Source organism: Pangasianodon hypophthalmus, chromosome 24 (genome assembly GCF_027358585.1).
Source record: "Pangasianodon hypophthalmus isolate fPanHyp1 chromosome 24, fPanHyp1.pri, whole genome shotgun sequence".
In the NCBI taxonomy this organism is placed as follows: domain Eukaryota; kingdom Metazoa; phylum Chordata; class Actinopteri; order Siluriformes; family Pangasiidae; genus Pangasianodon; species Pangasianodon hypophthalmus.
The window spans coordinates 7,615,911-7,637,067 of NC_069733.1; the positions used below are offsets into that span (position 1 = coordinate 7,615,911).

General features: G+C 38.1%; 1 protein-coding gene across 2 annotated transcripts; it reads left to right on the forward strand.

Annotated features, from left to right (window-relative positions):
• The first annotated feature begins 1,615 nt into the window (after positions 1 to 1,615).
• Positions 1,616 to 19,799, forward strand: fam169aa (family with sequence similarity 169 member Aa). Of its 2 annotated transcripts, none has more exons than XM_026931385.3 (10): positions 1,616 to 1,773; positions 8,586 to 8,721; positions 8,962 to 9,061; positions 9,174 to 9,259; positions 9,362 to 9,533; positions 10,025 to 10,204; positions 10,292 to 10,414; positions 11,330 to 11,429; positions 11,575 to 11,671; positions 12,411 to 19,799. In XM_026931385.3, exons 2-10 carry the CDS (start codon positions 8,587 to 8,589, stop codon positions 18,879 to 18,881), a joined length of 7,464 nt encoding a protein of 2,487 aa, XP_026787186.3. In that variant the 5' UTR covers positions 1,616 to 1,773; position 8,586; the 3' UTR covers positions 18,882 to 19,799. The 2 variants fall into 2 exon arrangements, with proteins under 2 accessions (XP_026787186.3, XP_026787187.3); XM_026931386.3 differs by having other exon boundaries at positions 10,322 to 10,414.
• The last annotated feature ends 1,358 nt before the right edge of the window (positions 19,800 to 21,157 follow it).

Consider the following 21,157-nt stretch of genomic DNA (forward strand, 5'->3'; position numbering starts at 1 on the left):
GAGTTTTTGCTCCCATTAAAGAGCTTCGGGATTTTGCATCTGTCTTCCTGGACTCTCCTCATGACAGAATGCTCCCACCAAATGTGGATGCAGCAGAACAAGCAGCGCTATGGCAGGAGTGGGTCCTTCTCCTCAAGCAAGACCAACTCCAGTTCAGGGAACAGCTCAACAAGTGGTATAACACCTTAGCAAAGTGGTATAGATGTGAAGAGGAGAAGGTACGAGCCCAGTGAGGGGGACTCGCTGTTGCCCTCCCACCCCACCCCGCTGCTCCATTTCCTGTTGTGATCCTGCACACCTGTTTTGTATTTCCCCATTATCTCACCCTATTTAAGTTCCATGTTTTCCCTCTTTGTTTTTGGGAGCTTAGTTTGTGTAGATTATGGTTATGGTTACTGTTTACACTGTGTGTAGCTTTTGTTTTCTAGTTCAAGTTGCCTTGCCTAGCATAAGCCTAGCCCTTTGTTGTTTTAGTTTTTGGTTCCTTTTTCTGTGTTTTGTTTGTTTCTCAGTGTTTTTGTTCCCATCAAAGAGGTTCTGCATTTTGCATCTGTCTTCCAGGCCCTCCTCATGACACTTCCAGGGATTTAACATTTCCCCAGTCAGAAGCTGCTTCTCTGGCTGCACCACCTGAGGGCAGTACCTACAAGGATGATTCAGTGACTGAGGGACTAAATTTAGACCAGACTAAATCTATAGTTTGACACTAAGAGAAAGATTGTGAGAGTCAGGACGTCCTTTGAGTTCCTCCTAGTTTAACCATTTAAGTGTGTCTTTTTTGAGAGAAAAACACTTTGGCATCAAGAAAATGCTAATGGTCTATTATGTACAAGGTTCTAAATTGTTGCTGTTGTCTAAAACTCTGAGTGAGTTAACATGCATAAAACCTACAGGAACCAGTCACAGGGTTACACAGGAGGTCTAACTTGAGCTGCTTTGAATGCCAGGAACTTGCTGCTTTTGCACTTCTCCCTGTGGCAGAAACTGTAATTCCATCAATCTTGTCCAAAAACAGGAGTGACTATGAGGCCCTAATAACAGCAAAACACTGTGGTATGTGTAGCAGTTTTAGCTATGATCTACTGAAGTTTCTTTGACTGGGTTTGTCACGGTCTAAGCTATTTGCTTCCTAACAAAGTCTGAAGCCACTTTTCGACTATAAAAGTGTAATTTTGTGATCCATGATTAGCCTGTGAGCCAAAAGCCTCAGGCAAATCCAAGCCTGTCTTTTGTTTTGCACTTCACAAGAAACCACACTGAATATTCAGGGCTCAGTTGGGTACTTTGTTCAAGCTGAAGTGAAGTAAGATAAAACTGGATGATCTTATTGGGCTACTTTGTTAGGAAGTAGCTCATTTTGGTCAGTTTACTGTGAACACCTTGTACAAAATAGCTCCATTGTTAGGATCCAAACTGAAACTTTTAAACTATTAAAACATTATGGATGCTTACTAGTCACTGTTTTCAGTGTTTAGCAGGTTGTCTAGTCAGGTAGGACATGTGGCCTATTCCAAATTTACACCGAAGCCTCTGAAGCGTTTTAGCGGTAATGTGGGTTACGCAACAGGCTTGAGCGCGCGCTCGTTGCTCCAGCTGCGGCTGTGAGCGCGCGCGGCCGGAGGGGGCGTGCATCCCGTCTCACAGCCATTTTTGCCCACTCAGCTACTATATAAACTACCACGCAATACTAGCAGTGCTTTACAGTAAAAAAAATTAAATAACAATTAAAAAACAAGTTTCTTCGCCGCTCAGGGGAGACTGAACATATTTCGGGTGAGTGTTGTTGTTTTGCTCTCTCTCTCTCTCTCTCTCTCTCTGTGTCTGTATCACGCTTACCGAGCGCGTGCATTTAGCCCGTGCTTGTTTTCCTCCGAATCAGGACAAAGTGTTAGAGCGCGACGTGCCGAGAAAGCATCAGCACTGTGGATCAGTGTTCATTACCCCGTTCACTCACCTGGACCTTTTATAAATAATGCATCCATTGTTATTTTTTAAATCAAATGTAAATATTGCACAGTCGATTTTTTTATTACGTAAAATGAACACAAGGTGCGCGAGGAAACGCTTTGCACAGACTTGCACAGACTAAATATCATAAACCATAAACTTCCTTATGCATGCTCAAATTTAGTGGAAAATTGCACTACTGGCATTGGTAATGATTTACATTGAGGTGGCATGGTGTGTTTGTTTTGGAGAGTGAAAAGTGTTTGCAGCTTTAAATTACAAATTCAGCTCTCTTCTTTGGAGGATATTAAACACTAGAAGTTGATTTGTTCACACACACACACACACACACACAAAACAAAGCAAACTGCAAACTAAGCTACAGTTAGGCTATAAACAAGTTGTGTCTATGCTTGATCTATGATTTTCTTATTTTTAAGTTAGAAGAAGAGATACTTACACCACCTAAAAAAAAAAAAAAAAAAAAAAAAAAACCACACACACCCTCTGCCTGAGTTTAGTCAGTATGGCAGCTCTGGAACTTTGTTAACCCTTGATGCTTTTATCACAAATATGCAAAATATTAATCTTTTTTTTTAGATGCAGTGCACATGTTGGCATGATTTTTTAAGGATGTAAAAAGTTCTGAGATTTATTTTTTACAGCCTTCACTCACTCACTCACACCCTCCCTCTCCTTCAATTTTATGGCTGGCTGAATAACAATGTTATTCTTTGTGTGTAAACATATTACTTACATAACACTGTTATGAAATAAAACATTAATTGCATGAAATAATAGATAGCCTACTTGAAAATATGTCCAGGAATTAAAGACTGATCAGATGCAATGTGAAGATCTGTGTTATTTTAACATGTGTACATTTAAACCATGTGGAAATGCAGTTGCCTAAAACTCGAAATTTAAAATAAAAATTGAAAATAAAAATGTTTGACTATTTGACTCCATTTAGCTACTGTTATATAACTAACAGTGCATGGTTTGTTTGTGCACACAGAAGTTTGCAGTGCTGTTTGAGCAGAGCGACTAATTTCGTATTTTAATTCTAAAAATATAAGTTGGCATGATGTTGTGGTTAAAATGATTCCAAATTACTGGCTGGGAAAAAAAGCTGCTTGACTAAGTCCATGTGAAGCTGACATTACCTTGGGGGATGGGCTTTGAGTGTTGTGATCTGAAAGGTACACTGTGTTCTTTTTCAAATACTTACATATGCTGAGGTCTTGAGAATCACAGCATATTAAAAATAAAGCTAGATAATGCAACATGCTGCTGCAGCTGAGGAAATCTTTAAGAACAAGTCTTCAGTGAAGTATCTTTGCATGGTTGCTGGTCAGGGTTGAGCTCTGTGTGAAAGTGCGTCAGTGCTAGAGAGAGCGTGTGTATTGAGTTGTGCGGCTGTGCAGGCTTGGAGGGAGTGTATGGAAGCTGGTTTTCAGTGAATCTTCACATTCTCACACACGGACTCGCTTTTCTGCTTCACTGGTAATATCCCTTGACAGGGGAGCCATTGACTGCAGATTCGTACAAGGCAAGCACACACGCACACACGCACATGCACGTGCATACATGCACATGCACACTGAAACTTGTACTACACAGGAACACACCCCCTTCTACTCTGTGGCTTTACTATGGTGTTTCTTTTTTACAGACCAGGGAAAATTGTACTACCTTTTCATGGATTCTTCTTTGAAAACAAAGTTGTTCTTTCCAACCTGTGAGTTAGGTGTTAAATAAATTCACCCTGACATAGACATACAACAATTCTCATTAGCACTGCCTCTAAACTTGCCAAACCAGAGGAGGGCGGGGTTAGGGGCTACCAGCAGGAGATGGAGACTTTGTCATGTTTGTTTGTGTGTGTATATCTGTTGTGCATTAAACTGATCCCATTTCTAAATGTTCTCCATGTCTGGAGGATATCTGTGTCCTTCCTGTATTTCCTATAGTCAGGTCAAGTCAAGTCGAGCTCTATTGTCATTCTGCTACATGTGTGGACATATAGTGGAACGAAATGTCGTGTCTCGCAGGACCACGGTGCTACATACAAGTTAAACATAAATATGAGCATACAACAATAGAAGTATAAGAAAAACAATGAAGCTGACCATACATATATACATACTATAAATGAAATTGTGCAAAAGAGATATTCTGTACATGAAATTGTGCAAAAGAGATATTTTGGGGGAAGCAGTGCAATGCACAGTAAACATATTGTCAAATTGAGTCTTTGTGTGAGGGAGTGTCTATAAAAAGTGTTCAGTGTACATTCAGAGAAAAGAGTGTGTTACTACAGGTGGTTTGTATAGCCCACTCACCTGTGTGTAGCACACTCCGAATTGCACTTAGCACACTCCAAATTGCACTTAACACACTCAGAATTGCATGTCCTTACAGAGCATATGTCTGAGGTTAAACACTGGGAGCAGCGTCTCTTGGTATGGAGCACAACGGTTCTCAGTGCTATAGACCAAACAGTGGTTGTGTAGCGTTCTGTAGATTTCACATGTGACCCTCAGATCTGTGTCTATCTGATAGTAGTTAGAGGAAAGGATCTGTTGTTTGGGCATGTTACAGTATTTTTTTCTCTTTAATTTTTTGTTGTGAAATAACTCCTGAAGGCTGTAAATGTCAGGGAGTGAATAAATAGTGAGAAATTAATACAAGTTTATTTTGACATGAATATACATGTAAGGTGAGACTGAAACCCCCCCAAAAACAAACAGTAACTGAAAGAAGCTGCAGTACAAGCCTGGAAAAGAAGATTGCAAAAGTTTGGTGATGTCAGTGGGTCGCCGGCTTGATGCAGTTATTGCAAGGAAAGGATATGCAAACAATTTATTAAACAATATTAAGTGTGATTTACTTTCATTTATTTTAGGACTATCTGTTCCAATAATTTTGCTCACCAAAAAATTGGATGGTCTGCCACCAAAGGTGCCATATTCTAGGTTGTTTAACACGTATAGATGTAAAAATCAGGAAATGAATGCTGAAATTCTGATCTATTGTCTCTATTCATCTTTTGATCTCAAACCCAAATGTCTTTACTGTATAGCAAAAGCAAAAGAATTAGTATTGCTGTTCCAATACTTTCGGAGGGGACTGTATTCGATTTTTAGCTCTCCCATATAATGTGACCTCCAGTCGTCACTAGGACTGTCACTATCGATTATATTGGTAATCAAGTAATCAGATATTTTAAGTCACAATAAAAATAGACTTACATGAACAATAAGCTCACTTAAGATAATTATTTAATCTTGCCAAACTATATATAATTCAAAAGATTCTATCACTCAATATTTGATATTTGACCACTGTTTTATGATAGAAATGATATAGTGATTATAATTCCTTGATTTGTGCAATGAGTAACCATGGAAACGTGCGAACTTGAAGCAGGAGTTATGACCTTATTATGAAACACATGATGAACAGTAATGTGCACATTTGGAAAAATATAGATGTATTCACAGGTTTACTTCACATTTGGTCAGAGATAATTATCATTTCTGTCTACTTTATATTAAATTTTGCGATCTGACACGCGTTTAAGTGGTGAAAACCTCTTTCATAATGCGATGCGAATATATTATACACATCACACACATCATACATGTCACACATGTCATACACGTCATTTTCAAACAGGTGTGCAAGTTAAGATTATTCAAAATTATTCAAATCTATCTAGTAGTGAATTTACTGTGCTGTGTCTGGCGGCGGATCTGTGAAACCTGGAGGTCACCTTTTCAGGTGCTGCAGTGTTGAAGATGTGCTGTTATGGTATTTGAGTTCATTTTTGCAGTGACGGCAGACAACAACATTGTTTTTCACATCTAATGTAAAGTGCTCCCACACAGCTGACATTCACTGTCATTTGTTGAATGGACTGTCGTCCGTGCACTGCCGTGCCTCTGCCAGTTTGCCGAATACTCGAAACGGTAAATTGTAATCAAGAATTTTTAAATAAATACATACTCTAATTTAATTGTGTGAGTAATTGTGACAGCCCTCGTCATCACTGTATCTGGCAGGGTGCCCAGAGCATTAAAAGCCCTCTAACAGAGAGAGAAGTGTTGTTTTTGCCGGATGACAAAAAAAATCGCATTTTTCTCACCAACTGACTTACTGACCAAGCAGCTTGATACCCCACTGCTAAATTCAGAGTTGCTTAGGACATGCATGCACTAGTACACTGGTGTATGCACTGAAAACATGGACATGCAAACCATCAGAATCCAAGTTTCCCACAGACTACATGATGTCAAGGTGGGAATTGGCAGAAGCATCAACTTTTGAGGAGAACTGCAACTAGGGGTGGGCGATATGAACAAATTATCATATCACGATACTAAGACATTTTTATGATGCACAATATGTATCATGATATAGTTTTGCCAAAAACTGCAAGCAAAACAGAAGTGCTGCATTCAAAAAATGTTAAAAACTGAGTTTAATGATAATTTATTTCTGTAAATATTAATCTTTACAGATTAACACTGAAAAGCCGGGAAAGGAGGGAAAACTCTGTTCACAGTTTTAGAGATTTACTGTAAACAGTACAAAGCTTTAACATCAAATCAGCTGTTTCCAATTAGAATTTGTGATTGTTAGTTTTAAAAAATAAATTGCTAGAAAAAGATATTATAATACATACGATATCTCAGAAAAGTAAATTGTGACATAATTCATTGTGATATCGATATTATATTGTCATATTACCCGGCCCTAACTGCATCAACCTTGTTTCCATCAAAGCGTGCTGCTATTTAGTTTGAAAAGAAAAAAGAGCAAAGAACTTCTGATCTGGAAAAAAACAAAACATGAGTCCACTTGTTACCTGATTTTCACTTGTTACCTGATTTTCACTTGTTACCTGATTTTCACTGGCTATGTGGAAGCAAATAGACTTATGTTAATACTGTGCCGTGCAACTGGTTCTCTAAGGCCACTTTCACACCTATTAGTCTGGCTTTTTGATTTGGTTTGGTTTAAAAAAAAAACTTTGCCTGAGGGGCATATACGGCTGAATACATACTCATCGAATTTGTAGGTCAGACATATGGCAAAAATCACCTGATCACAGAGAACATCGAGCCAGCACCAAATAAATGATTATATAATTATATAAAAAAATAACTTGGTTAAAGCATTTTTTGCATTGCTTCCAGCATTAATTTACTCTTTTTGCTCATCAGTCAAAATATCCAGAACACATAATATTTCTGCTGTGCTACAGCTCTGATCAGTTTGCACCTTGTGGCTCAGTTTAGTAACTCACATCTACAAAAAACTGCTGCCTTCAACACAAAATACACAGCGTGATGTTTGGTTCGCTGGCAGCTGTAGATTCAGCATCAAATCTCTTTCTCCATTTGCAGTGAGAACGAGAACCAGACCACGTCGCTCAGATGGTCTTGAACCAGTTGGCTTAGTCCACACCTGATTACTCAGAACTCACCTGCCTCGAATGAAACCGACTAGACAATGCATATGCATTAAAAATCATCCCGAAGCTGAAAAGCAAAGAAGGTTTAAAATACAAATCCTTAACAGAAAAAAAGCTGGATGGATGGATAGGGCAGCATTGATTTTATGCAGTTGCATCTGTTGTGGATTTAGGCACTAGTCATGTTTCAGAATTCTCCTCTATAAAACCCACCAATGTGCTAGAGGAATTTGAGGGTGTATTCTCATTCCAGTGAGAGTTTTTACTGTAGTATTGGGCTGAACACTGTCTAATGAGGCTGTTTGAAAATATGCAACCAGAAGGACCCTAAGGCTTATAATAATGATTCTCTGAGTTGTTACTTTGTTGTTTTTGCTTTGCTCAAACCTCTTCCAGAGCGGTATCATGAGGCACTAATTCTAATCATTTCCTTTTTGAAACTGAAAACATTTATCAGCCAATTTATCTTTTAATCCCTTACACCCTCAGGAGCCATGGAGCCAGGAGAGATCTGATACTTACATTCCTTAGCCTCATCAGTACACAGCTTTTCTACTGGTTTCCCCGTAGACACTGAAAATCTCAGTTATGCTTTTTCTATATGATCAATGTAAAATAATGGATCAAATATTTTACAGTCTTCTGATATTTATGTTTTAAGTCGTTACAGTTATACGGTGACTTAAGTAAAACAGTTACCTAACTGTTTAGCTGGCAGCTGGTTGAATGTAATAAAGCAAGTGGCAAAACCATCATCCACACCAGAAGCAGTAGCTTGGCACCTTTGCCACGCCACTTGTTAATCAGCATGGAGTTTTATACTAGTGGTACACTGATCTTTTAGGCATTGAGTCAGTTTTTGCTGCTAGTTGTACTAGTAGTTTCTGGACAGAAACACTACAAAATATTCATGCAATACTATGTAGACTGGTTTAAGTCAGTGTTCATCATTCATCAAACTTCCTTCAGTTTCCTTTGGCCTTTCTATTTGGAAAGTATCCTGTTAGTAAACCACATATTGCAATATACGAGTATCAGAGATTTACCGTAAGTGATATTGCATATCCCCTGCCTTCTAATTAAAGGCACAGACTTAAAGTGATTTACAGTATTTACTTCAGAACTTGTGAACTAACTGATGATGTTTCTTCCTCAGGATGGAGTTCCCGGTGGATATATTGGCCACTGCGGATCCTGAATCCCTGGAGCAATCAGCGAAAGACTACATGTCTAAACTTCTCTACAGAAATTCAGAAATACATGAGTACCTCAGCATACCTGGATCCAAGAAAGTAAGAGCAGCCTGCTGTTTCTTGTCTGGAATGTTTTAACTTTAAGTTCACTTTTGATAAGTATTGTCTTGGAAATAGATAAAGCTATAAAGATTATAACCAGCCTTTGTAAGTAAACTACACTGCATTAGTTCACATGTGCAAGTAGCAAGTCAATATAGAAATACAATGATGTATAATAATGTAGTTCTAATCTTAATGACTATCAATTATTTTGCTTTTTTTAATGTCATGCTGTAGATAGAGATTGGCCTCTGTAATGTGAGTTTTGTCCCCCTCTATGGAGGTGACAGTAAACAGAAGGTCCTTGCACTATTTTCACCTGAAGACCCTTTTAAAGGTAACATGCATATATTAAATAAAAACATGAATATTTTAAATTGACGAATTGTTAGTGCATTGTTATTGTTAACACTAACAATGCAATGTCCTCTGTGTGGTGGTGTTGTTAGCTGTTGGACTCTACCTGCTGGATCAGTGGTGGTCAGCTGAAGATATTCTTAAAACAGCAGACTCCTCACGAACAGGACTGATCAAGGTTACTGCCATTTACAGCCACTTCAGTATCATCTGCAACCCAAATGACCAAATACTAAAAATAAGGGGAATGTTGAAAGAACATTTTGTCTTTTAACCTCAGGTCAGAACCCCTGGAGAGAGGATAGTTCTGTATGTTCTTAACAGAATAATATATAGAACAAAAGAGAAGGCTGGAGACGATGTGCCCTTTCTTTGTCATGGAGAAGATGAAATTGCCAAAATATTCTGGAAAAATGGCGAGGCCATTGGCTTTTACTCAGTCCAACCTGAAGGTATGATCTGTCTGTCTGTCTAAGTTGTAAACTTTCAATGTAGATAAGAGTTAGAGGTTAAAATGTTTAATTATTAAAAAAAAACATGCTGCAAATATGATAAAACAGTTGAGTTAATTGATCAGCCTGATCTGAGACTTGGCCATGTTCCAATATTGTAATGAGCATCTCTCTCTGTCTGAGACTCCCAGCCTCCTACGCTCAGGCAGAATGAAACACAGTAGTACAAATCAGAGTTGTTCAATCCTACATGTGTGAACCTTCCAAATTACACAAGTCCTCTCTTGGACTTGAAGAAAAGTTTAAGTGTGAGTGTATTGTTTTGTTAAAAGCGGTGTGGGATAGAGAACCAGTATTATGAGTTGTTAGGTGAAGTTACCAATTATTCCTATTTTTTCCAGCATATTATCTGAACCCAAGACCAGCATTAACATATTTACAAAGCAACCACAGCATTACGTTCCCATTTCTCTATTTGTTCTCAATATTAGGGAGATTATGCAATAGCTTCTTGACCCAGCGTTATCAGCTTCCTGTCATGGATACCATATTCATCCGGAAATGTCACCGTGGCAATGGACATGGTCTCCAAATGCTGGAGGACTTTACTGACAGCTTCAGAAAAGATTTCATGGGTTTGAAATATCCACTTTCACCAGCCATGTACAAAGGTATTGCTATAAACCAGTCAGATTTCATCCTGTAGCTTGTCAGTGGCTTTTTATTATTTCTTACACATTGTAAATTTCTTGTTACAGTTTGTAAAAAATATCTGAGCCTTTATCCAGGTGACACAGAGCTACTGTGGGAAATAGAGGGTGTAGGAAGCCCTTTTCAGAGAACTCAAATAGCCAGAAGACTACAAGCAATGGATCTAAAAGGTAAGGAGGTGCTAAAAATTCAGGCATAAAAGCTAGTAAGTTTTGTTTAATTCGGTTAATTTCTTGATAGGAAATCACCAGGTCGTGGGGAAATTGAATTTTGATACAGAATACAATGATTGGTGTAAGAGCTGTAAGCCTTTCTCTGGTTAACAAGGCTCTCCTTTCATTTAACTTTAGACTTTTGAACACCTATTATACGAGAGAGCTAGCCTTATACCACTTTTTTTTTTTTTTTTTTTCGTTTTTGGACGACATAATTGGGCAGCATTGGGCAGCCTTATATAACGTAGAGCCTCAACTACTCACTTTTAATTCTGTGAAGTCAGAAGGCAAACCAGTTGTTAAGTCTTGGAGATTTTCACTAGAGCTAAGCACAGTAGGGCAAATGCACATATTATGGCTCAGATATAGTTCAAATTAAATGAAGTAATAATCAGAGATAATTTCACACCGCTGCAGGGTCACTGTGTTTCTATATCTACACCAAGGATTAAGTCAAGGATGTTCTCACTACAGTGTTATATTTGAGAGATTTAGTTAAATATAGACACACACTCTGCTCTCAGATGGCCCCTTAAAAAAGTCAATATTAAAATGCTGATTATTGCTTTCTCTATTGAAACAACCATATTTGAGATGATGTATGCACATTCATATAGAATTTTAAATAGGGCCCTGGTGGGTTGAAATAAAGGTATTTCAAATTAGTATCCAGTTTTATGGGCAATACTTATGTTATTGTTAAAGGTAGTTGTTTTTAGTTATTTTTGTTTAGCTCAGCAAAGTTTCAAGTTTCAAGTAAAGACTAACTTTGTCATTATTGCCACATATTTTATATGTTAACAAATCAAGCACTATAAATTGGAAACATAAATTCCTATGCACTCTTTTGTATTCTCACTATCATTACAGGGGTGCAGGACACACCAGGTACAGCTCGTGGCAGAAGCAGCAATCTGAAGCATATAAAACTTGGAGCAGACACAGAAGAGACAACTGAGCAAATCATCAGGTTATCTTTCAAACCATTAACATGCACCATTCAAGTTTATTACCTGAGCTTTACCTATTATAATAGCAGCTCAGTTAGAAAGCTTAATTAAGTTTAATTTAACTGTGCATCTTCCATAAAACCCAAAATAATGTGTGTGATGCAGGGTAGAAGACATTGAGCCTGATGTTCAGTGTGTAGAAGATGACCTGGTGCATGGGGATAGCAAACTTTCTTTGAATTTGAAAGGGCCTGAACTCAAGGTATGCATAAGTGTTATATTTTATTGAAGTACTAAATTTTACATATCCTGTGACCTCAATTATCAAAGTGTGCATAGAAGTTTTAATTCTGTGTAAAAACTGCCAATATGTGCTAGAAAATTGGCATTTATCATACATGAATGCACAGCCCCAAATTGCTGCATATGGTAAACAACTTCACTCTAAAATGTTATGATGTTATGGCTATGTGTGTGTGTGTGTGTGTGTGTGTGTGTGCAATCTCTTGCCCTAATTACATTTGCAAAAACCTGTGATGGCATATAAATATCTCATAATTGTTGTCTTTATTATATTTGTAAATGTAATGTATTTCAGTGTGAGCGATATGATTGCAGATAAGACGTATCATTATTCAGCTAATAGTTTGTTGGAAAACGCCAAAACTGTCTCTAGTTTCTTGTTGAAATGTGCCTGGAGCTAAAAGCCCTAGCAGTTACTCTGTCATTTAGGCTGAGATGATTGTGACAATCAGTGGATTGGGAGCTTCTAATTATTAGTTTACATGTGATTACACTGTTCTACTATACACATGGTCAGGAGTACTTCTAAATATACACACATCCTCACACACATGACTAACCTGATTAAATCACATTCTGTGCATAGAAATTTGTGTATCTGCGGTTTACATGGTGCACAAAAGTGTGTATGCATTGGTGAGAAATGAGACTCTATATTTCAAAGAGCTATGTGTGTGATAATGACTTCTTTTTTGTAGGACACAATGGAGACAATGACACATGACGTGACCCCCATATCAGAGATTACTCATCTTCACTGTGAGGAACAAAACAAATTGACCCCTGAACCTACCTCTCAGTCAGAAACAGAAAAAGAACAGGGGTTTGAAATAACTCCTGTTATGGAAATCAAAAGCCTAAAGGGCAGTGAGGATGCACAAATCATGACAACTTTTGAAGCCACAATTGTTCCAATGGATCTCCAACCTTTAGAACTTCAGCAGGTGGAAGAGGTTGTTAAGCTGTCAACAGAAACTGAAGAGGTAAAAGAAAAAGCTGGAGAGGCCAAAGAAATTAAAGATGATGTAGAAAAAGAGCAATGTGAGCAGGTGAAAGAGAAGGAGACAGTTGAAGAGACTGGCACGGTTCAGGAGGGTTTATGTGAAAAAGAACAGGAAACCGAAGACCAAGAACCAAGTCCTGATAACGAAGAGGAGAAAGTCAGTACTTTGATTCAACAAGAGGAAACCTCAAACATGGCATACAGTTCAGGCTCAAAAGGGAAACATGGTGACAAGCGAATATCAAATTATGAAACTCCAGTAAGGCATTCTAGAAGACTCAATGATCAGGCTGCAGAAAGTGAACTGACAGAAAGAGTTCTCAGACGTTCTTCTAAGAAAACATGTAAAGCCACTTCCGAACAAGTGTACACAAGAGAAACCCAATCTTTTAAGCAACCGGAGGAAATCAAACAAGTAGAAGATGAGCCTAAAGAAAAAGGATTAATCCAGACAGAATGTCAGGCTCAACTTGCTGAAAAAGAGCAGGTAGAGGAAATTGCTGAAAATAAGAATGTGGAAGAGAAGATCGAGTCAGTAAGCATCATCACTGAAGTCTGTAGTGAAAATCTGATTGCAACTGTTAAGGACAACGAAGAAGAAATAAATATTGAAAAGAACTGTTTAGAACAACTGACTGATGATCAAAATCTCATGGAAGTGGACAACAAAATGGAAGATAGTTTTCAGGATGAAAATAAGATGGATGAAAAGTTGAGGAATGAAGAACAAGACAAAGGGACAGCAGCAGCAGCAGAAGTTGGCAAGACAACCAAGGATGGTGAGGAAATAGGAATTGTAGATGTTAATAATGCTGAAGCCTCTGAAATAATGATTGATGGAAAAGCATCAGAACCATCTGCTGCAGAACACATTGAAGAGGAAACAGCCTCAGAAACTGTTCGAGCAGAGGATGATAACAACACAGAAGCAGCTTTGAAACAGCAAAAAGCTGCTGTCGCTCTTTTTGAACCCACTGAAAAACAGCAAGTAGTGGCAGTGGCAGACAATGAAAATGTGGTGATGGTTGAGGACAAAATTAAAAATAGCAATATTGGAGAAACAGAAGTAAGACATGACAAGATAGAGATTGAGGAAAACATTATATCCAAGGATGATGGAGTTCCAGAGCCAACTCTTACAGATGAAAACAAGATGGAGGAGTCTCAAGAAGAGGAACCTATGAAAGACGATAACATGATTCAAAGTGAGGAACCAAAAATTCATGATATTAATCTTAGTCTTCATCGTGAAGTTGGCAAGACAAATAAGGATGGTGAGAAAATAGGAGTTGTTGATGTTCATGATGCTGAGGATGTAAATGCAGCTGAAATAGAGGTTGAAGGAAAAGAACCAGAACCATCTGCTGCAGAAGAGCAGGAGGAGGTACCAGCCTCAGAAATGGTGCCAGCAGACACTGTCCAGAACACTGAAGAAACCACTTCAACTTTGAAACTGCAAAAGGTTGCTGTTGTTCTTGTGGATTTAGACAAAGATTTCACAACACATACAGATGCCAGCAAAGATGCGAAGGGAACCTCACAACCAGAAAGTACTGATGACAGAGAGAAAAAAGAAGCAGACGGATTAAACCAGAAAGTTGAACCCTCTAAAAAAGAGCAAGAAGTGGAAATGAGAGAAAATGAAAATGTCACAGCTGAGGTTATGGGCAAAATTGAAAATGGCAGCATTGAAGAAACAGAAGAAATGAGCAAAACTGAGGAGCGAGTTATAACAATGGATATAGACAGAGTTTCAGAGTTGACTACAGATGAAAACAAGATGGAGTTTCAAGAAGAGAAGGCTCTGAAAGAGACAAAGACTGTTCAAGACACACCAGATGAGGAAATAAAAAGTAAAGATATCATTGAGTCAAGTGAAGATGATGAAAAGGTGAAATCAGATGATCAGATTGAACTGTCTGAAGAGGAAGAGGATAAGACAAATTTGGTAACCCCATTACGGCACTCTAGAAGACCAAAGCAGCAGGCTGCAAAAAGGGAACTGACAAAAAGAGTTCTCAGAAGTTCTACAAAAGCAGCTAAAGCAAATTCTAAGCCCAAAGCTATAAAGCAGCAAGTTGAAACTAAGCAAGCAGTAGATGATCCTGAAGTTGAGCAGATGAAAGAAGTAGTAGAGTCGCACACTGGAACTGCTGTGGAAGAGAAAATTGAGTCAGTAAGCATCACTACTGAAGACTGTAGTGAAAACTTGATTTCAGCTTTAAATAATGATGTTGAGGAAGAGAGAAATGTGGATGAAGAGCATTTAGAAGAAAAAAGAACTGATTATCAAAACCTCATGGAAGTGGAAAACAAAATGGAAGACAGTTCACAGCATGAAAATAAGACGAATACTGCTGAAATAGAGGTTGGTGGAAAAACACCAGAACAGTCTACTGCAGAGCCTGTTGAAGAGCAGAAGGAGGAACCGGCCTCAGAAATGGTGCCGAAAGAAGAAATCCAGAACCCTGAAGAAACCACAGCAGCTTTGAAACTGTCAGAAGCTGCTGTTGTGCTTGTGGATTTTAACAAAGTCTCCATGATATATACAGATGTTAGTGAAGATGCTAAGGGACCCTCACAGCCTCAGCAGGAGGTAGATCTGGAACTTCATAAGCCAGAAAGTACTGATACAGAATCTCAGGCTGAACACACTGAAATAGAACAGACCGACACTGCTCAAGAAATACCAGGTGAGGAACCAAAAAGTCTACATGTCATTGAGTCAAGTGAAGATGAAGAAGGTGAGAGATTAGATGTTCCGTTTAAACTGGATGAAGAGGAACAGGAAGAGGCAAGCTCAGTAACCCCATTAAGACGCTCTAGAAGGCTCAAGGAAAGTGAACTGACAAAAAGAGTTCTCAGGAGTTCTGCAAGACTGACAAACAAAGCCACTCCACAACAAAGACACAAACAACAAATCAAAGCCATGATGCTTCAAGAGGCACCTGAACAACTAGATGAGTCTAAGAATAATGAGATGAGTGTTATATTAGGGTCTGAGGTTGCAGTAGGAGAGCACATGGAGTCAGAGACTGTACATGTGTTTGCTGAAGGTGATCTAGGAAATATGATTTCAGCTGTACAGAACACCTGTGAAGAGGGAAGCAATTTGGAAAAGGGTGACATAGAAGCTGATGACCACAAGAACATTAAGAACATAAGGGCATCCCGTGGAAATGAAGTAGAGGAAAATATAAGCAGTGAAGATATTACAGAACAAGACAAGATGGCACCAGAGGATATAATACATGGAGAAGCTGAACAAATATGTACATCTGGAGAGAAATCAGCTGCAGCCATTGAACTTTCTGAAGTTGTGAAAGAAATTGAAGACAAAGTACAAGAACAGGGAGCAGCCACAGAAATGGCGGATGGAGAGGATAGTGAGAATGTCATGGATACGGCTTTGACATTACAAGAAGCTTCTGTTGTGCTTCTGGATGTCAAAAAAGTTCTCCCCAGTCTAACGGATGACTGCAGTTCTGCATTTGAAACTGCTCAGGAAGAGAGAGGTAACAAACTTGAAATGAGCAAACAAGCAGTGGATATGCCTGAAGAGGTGAAGGAGGAATTACAGACTGAAGTTGTGGAGGGAGAGAACATACAGACAGTAAATCCCACTGAAGGGGATCCCTCAGATCTGAATACAGCTGCAAAGGACACAGCTGAGGATGAGAAAAATGTAGCAATGAGTCATTTAGAAGATGAGACAACTGATACCAGTAAGCTTGAGGATGAGAAATACAGTGATGAAAGTAAAGTGGAGGAAGAATCCAAAACAGAACCGGTCACTCTGCAAGATCCAATTTTAACCCAAGATTCAGTTCTTGAAGAATGTTCAGAGACAACTACACATGTGCAGGATATCTTGGCTCTTCATAATACTGAAGGTGTTAAAGATAATATTTCTGTTGAAGAACAGGAAGAGAACGTAGCCACAGAATTGGCACCAGAAGAGGACAGGGAGAATGTAGGCGAGTCCACGTCCATGTTAAAACTACATAAAGCTGCTGTGGTGCTTGTGGATTTCCAAAGACAAACAGATGGAAATGAGACTGATGGGAATAAAATAACACAATCACAGGAAGTAGCATTGCTAACCAAGGAAAATGAAGAGAAGGCAGTGGTTGAGATGGATGTAACAGAACCTGTGACAGAAAGAATAGAACAGGAAGAAGCAGTGGAACTGGGTATGGATAACACAATCATTAGAAATGATGAACAAGACAGGGATATTCTTGCAGAAGGAGTAAAAGATGATTTGAAAGAAGCAGAAGACACTACCTTAAATGCAAAATCTACTTTAACAGAATTGGATACAAATAAAACTCTGAAAGAGTGTCAAGAGAGTACAGCACATGCCCAAGGTGATAGTGTTCAGGAAAGCAGTCAAGATGTAGATATTTCAGTTTACACAAGCAGAAATCTCAGACTTAGGACTCTACCAGTGAAGCCTACACCAGAAAGTAAGTCTAGATGTCTCCAAGATCTATACAAAGAAACAAAGGTAAATGAAAATACAGAAGAGGAGATCTCAGATGAAGAAGTTGAAACTGTATTCACAAGACATCTCAGACGAAGAACAGTAACAGTAACACCAAGAAGAAGAGCTAAACATCTCACAGGCACACAAGTAGAAGAGCCAGAGATGGGCGAACATGTGACTAAAGTTTGTCATGAAATAGTAGCAGTGCAAAGCAATGAAGAGGCCAGGACTGGTGTGGAAGAGACACGTGAGACCAATTCAAAATACGACAGTGAGGAAGTACCCGCTGACTCTGAAGCGGTGAGAAATGACCAGCAGCAAGATAAAAATATACCTGGAAATGATACAGAAAAGGTAGAGGAGGTGACTCGTGAAGGAAAAGGTATGGTAGAAGAAGCTGTTGATCATAAGGAGGTAGAAACAACAGACAGGGAAATTCTAGCAGAAGATGATCTACCAGATAAGGAGAAAGAAGAACCTGATGACCTGAACCAAGAACAAGTAAGAAGTGCAAATTCCAAACAGGAAAATGACCAACAGGATAATGCTGTGGAAGAAGCGTTGCTTGAGAAAACATTTGAAAAAGAACTTGGTAAAAGAGTGGAAGAAAAACACCTTGCAGAAGAAAAAGATAGTACTGTGAACATATCGATTACAGAAGCAATTCTTGATCAATCAGAGGAGAGCGTAGGTGTTGACAGAAGGTCCCTGAGAAAACGAACAGTAACTATCAAAGCCGCCTCTGTAAGGAAATCCAAACGACTCTGCAAACAAGATCAAAGTGAAAATGATGGGCAAACAACTGTGTGGGCAAACAGTGAAGATTCTGCACCTGTAGAGGCAACAGTAATGGAGATGGCTGATGTGAAGTCACTTGCAGAAAATGAAACCATTGATCAAGGAAAAATTCAAGAAATAGAGGATACCAATACTATAGGTGGAGAAATCTCCCATAAAGATGAGGACCAGGAAAATGCAGAAGGGAAAGAAACTTATGGAAATGCAAATAACAGCCAAGAAAGTACAGTGACAGAAGATATGAGTAAGCAGGCTCAGTTGAGTGAGTTTCCAAATGTAGCAGAAGAAGATACAGATTGTAAGCTAGTGGTACAAGATGAAGAGAAGGGTGAGGAGAACAGGGAAGAACAATCAGCGACAGAGGAGATAATGGAGTCCGAAAACAATGCAGGCAAAGCTGATAAAGTAGCTGATAAACCTAAAGAATTTGAAAATACTCAAGAGGAGCTAGAGCACAGTGAGAAGAATGCTGAGGAAACGACTGAAGCCAGTGTAACTGTAGATGAAAATTTCACCTTGGAGCTGGATGAAGAGATTGACAGTAATGACGCAGAGTGTAACCAGGTAGCTGAAGAGACCAAAGCTTCATTTCAGGAAAGTGTAAAAGAAATCACAGATGCAGAACAAGTGCCTGGAATGTTGACAAAACAGATCCTTCGAGGCAGGAAATCAGCAACAGCGTCACCTGAACAAAGATCAACCAGGAGAAAGAGGAGATTATTGCAAGATAGTCAGAGTGAAATGGAAGAGAGGTCAGAGACAGAGGAGGTAAAAGAGGTGATTGGAGAAGAGGAAAAGAAACCTCAACAAAAAAGAAAAGCCGTAGTTGAGCTAACACCTCGTAGATCTAAACGGCTTGCAAGAGCAGAAATACTGTAATTTAAAAAAAAAAAAACATCTTTAGTAGCACAGCATTTGGTTAATGGAACTAAAAAAAAAAGAAAATAATTTACTTTTTTTTAAATGTAACAAATGTTTTTTAAATTACAATTTTGATATGCAAAATCTGGTCTACATTTTTATTACATTTTGTAGCTTTATCCCTTTTGTCATTTTGAATTGTATTCAATTCTTAACATTCTGATTACTCTGTTAATTAATATTACTTTAATAACTGTTACTCACAGACAGTAGACTTGTAATATGTCTAAATTTCTACTTTATTATGCACTTCAAAGGGATCTCTATATAACCATATTTTTCTATATCTTTTCATGAATGTGAAATCACCAATGGTGGCTCTGTATATTTGTGCTTATGGATAATAGTCAGTTTCCACAGTGTGATAGTTCTCTTTTCTGTATTGTGTACAAAACTATTTTGTAAGTGGATTTTTTCCATGTTCAGTAGTTTTGGATTTGAATAGTTGTTTTCAAGGTGTCTATATCTGCTCTTCTATAGTTATAGTATAGATATGGCCAAATCTGTATCAAAACTATAACAGTCTCATGATTCATCTCGTTCAGTCATCTCATGATTGGAACACAGTGATTAGAAATGTTCTCTCTTCAGTTCTGACTGTGAAATATACTGCAGACTCTTCGCTAGCACTTCTTCAGGATCTTTGAGTATGCACTTAGTTGTTACAGTTTTACAGCTGTGAAACACTTCTTTAATCATATTACCATATTTTATATTTTGTCATCTGGACTTTATTTTTTTTTTCTTTTGACATTGCATCACTTTTCCTGCATCACTGAGCAGTGCTATTTTTGTTGTTTATTTGTTTATATGTGCATCTCAATATATCTTTGTTTTTCTTGTTTTAAATAAAGTGTGAGAATTGTGGATGGTTAATTATGTTAATGTTTATTGCCAGTATTGGTAAGTTTCATAGGTGATTACACTAATATCATAACAGGAAACTAGAAAACATGAACAAATCTGTGCTCTGGGCTCTGTGCAGCAGGACACTCGAGTTCTTTCACTCCATCCTTAACAAACCATGTCTTCATGGAGCTCACGTTGTAGTGTTTGGGCTCCTTAGTTCCAGTGAAGGGAAACTGTAATGCTACAGTGTACAAAAACATCCTATACAATTGTGTGCTTCCAACGTTGTGGCAACAGCTTGGGGAAGAACCACGTATGGGTGTAATGGTCATCGTCCACAACCTTTTGGCCATATAGTGTGTAAATACATATCAGTGGGTATATTTTATATCTGAAGTATGTCTTTCGGGAAAAAAAAAAAAAAAAACTGAATCAGTGTTCAACTTCCAGCACAGTTTAGAGAATAATCTGTTCTAACACACAAACTAAACAAAAACTAGCCTGGTCCAAATGTTTAAAGCCTTAGGACAAAAGGAAGAATACAGATTCATAACAGTTGTGATAGTGTGTTAAGATTTAACAGATGTTTCTTCATTATCACAAATGGAAAAAATTGTTGAATACTGTATGTAAATATATTTGGGAAAAAAACTTCAAAAGTTTGCAGTAGATGTCCAAATGTTATAAAATATTCCCCTATAAATTGTTCCCCATCTTTTGACTTCATAACTGACTAATCTCTTTCATATCCTGTGAACATATCAGTTCTGACTCAACCATATTGCTTTGATAATCTTTGCCTATTCATCTGTTGTATAATGCTTTCTAGAGTTACTGGCATCCTAAATAAAGATAATAGTAAAAATATGTCAGAAATCTAACCGCTTAATGAAAAAGGATGATGAATCTTATAAAAATATTTTCATTATTTTTTTTGCAAAAACATATCAGAATTAATGGCACCCTGAGAAATTCTTATCTTATTCTGATTGAGGTATTTGTGATTGACTTAAAAGAGTCATTTAAAATAACTTAAAATTAATAATTATTAATTATTAGGTGATAATTGTTAGGTGGTCCTCCATGACTTCCTATTTCACTGAGTTGACAGGCCAAATCCACTAAGCTATTCATCAGCATGGGGAAGATCTTACAATGCACAAGTGAAATAATACTTTTTTATTATTATTTCTATTAAGTATCATGGTGAAGCAATTTTAATGCAATTGAATTTTATCATATTGCTGAGACAATATGCAATTATTAGTCAGTTTTTTGTTTGGTAACGACCCTTTGTGCTTTGTGAAACGGCCCTTTGTGTCTTAGGAAACGGCCCTTAGTCACAGACCTATTAAGCATGTTTTACTCGTATTCACTGAGGTTCC

What these genes read in the sequence shown, in the direction of transcription:
- fam169aa (XM_026931385.3), top strand. Translation starts at nt 8,587, where the DNA reads ATGGAGTTCCCGGTGGATATATTGGCCACTGCGGATCCTGAATCCCTG. An exon ending in GCATACCTGGATCCAAGAAA is followed by an intron (nt 8,722 to 8,961) that starts GTAAGAGCAGCC and finishes GTCATGCTGTAG; the next exon opens with ATAGAGATTGGCCTCTGTAA. An exon ending in TGAAAGGGCCTGAACTCAAG is followed by an intron (nt 11,672 to 12,410) that starts GTATGCATAAGT and finishes TCTTTTTTGTAG; the next exon opens with GACACAATGGAGACAATGAC.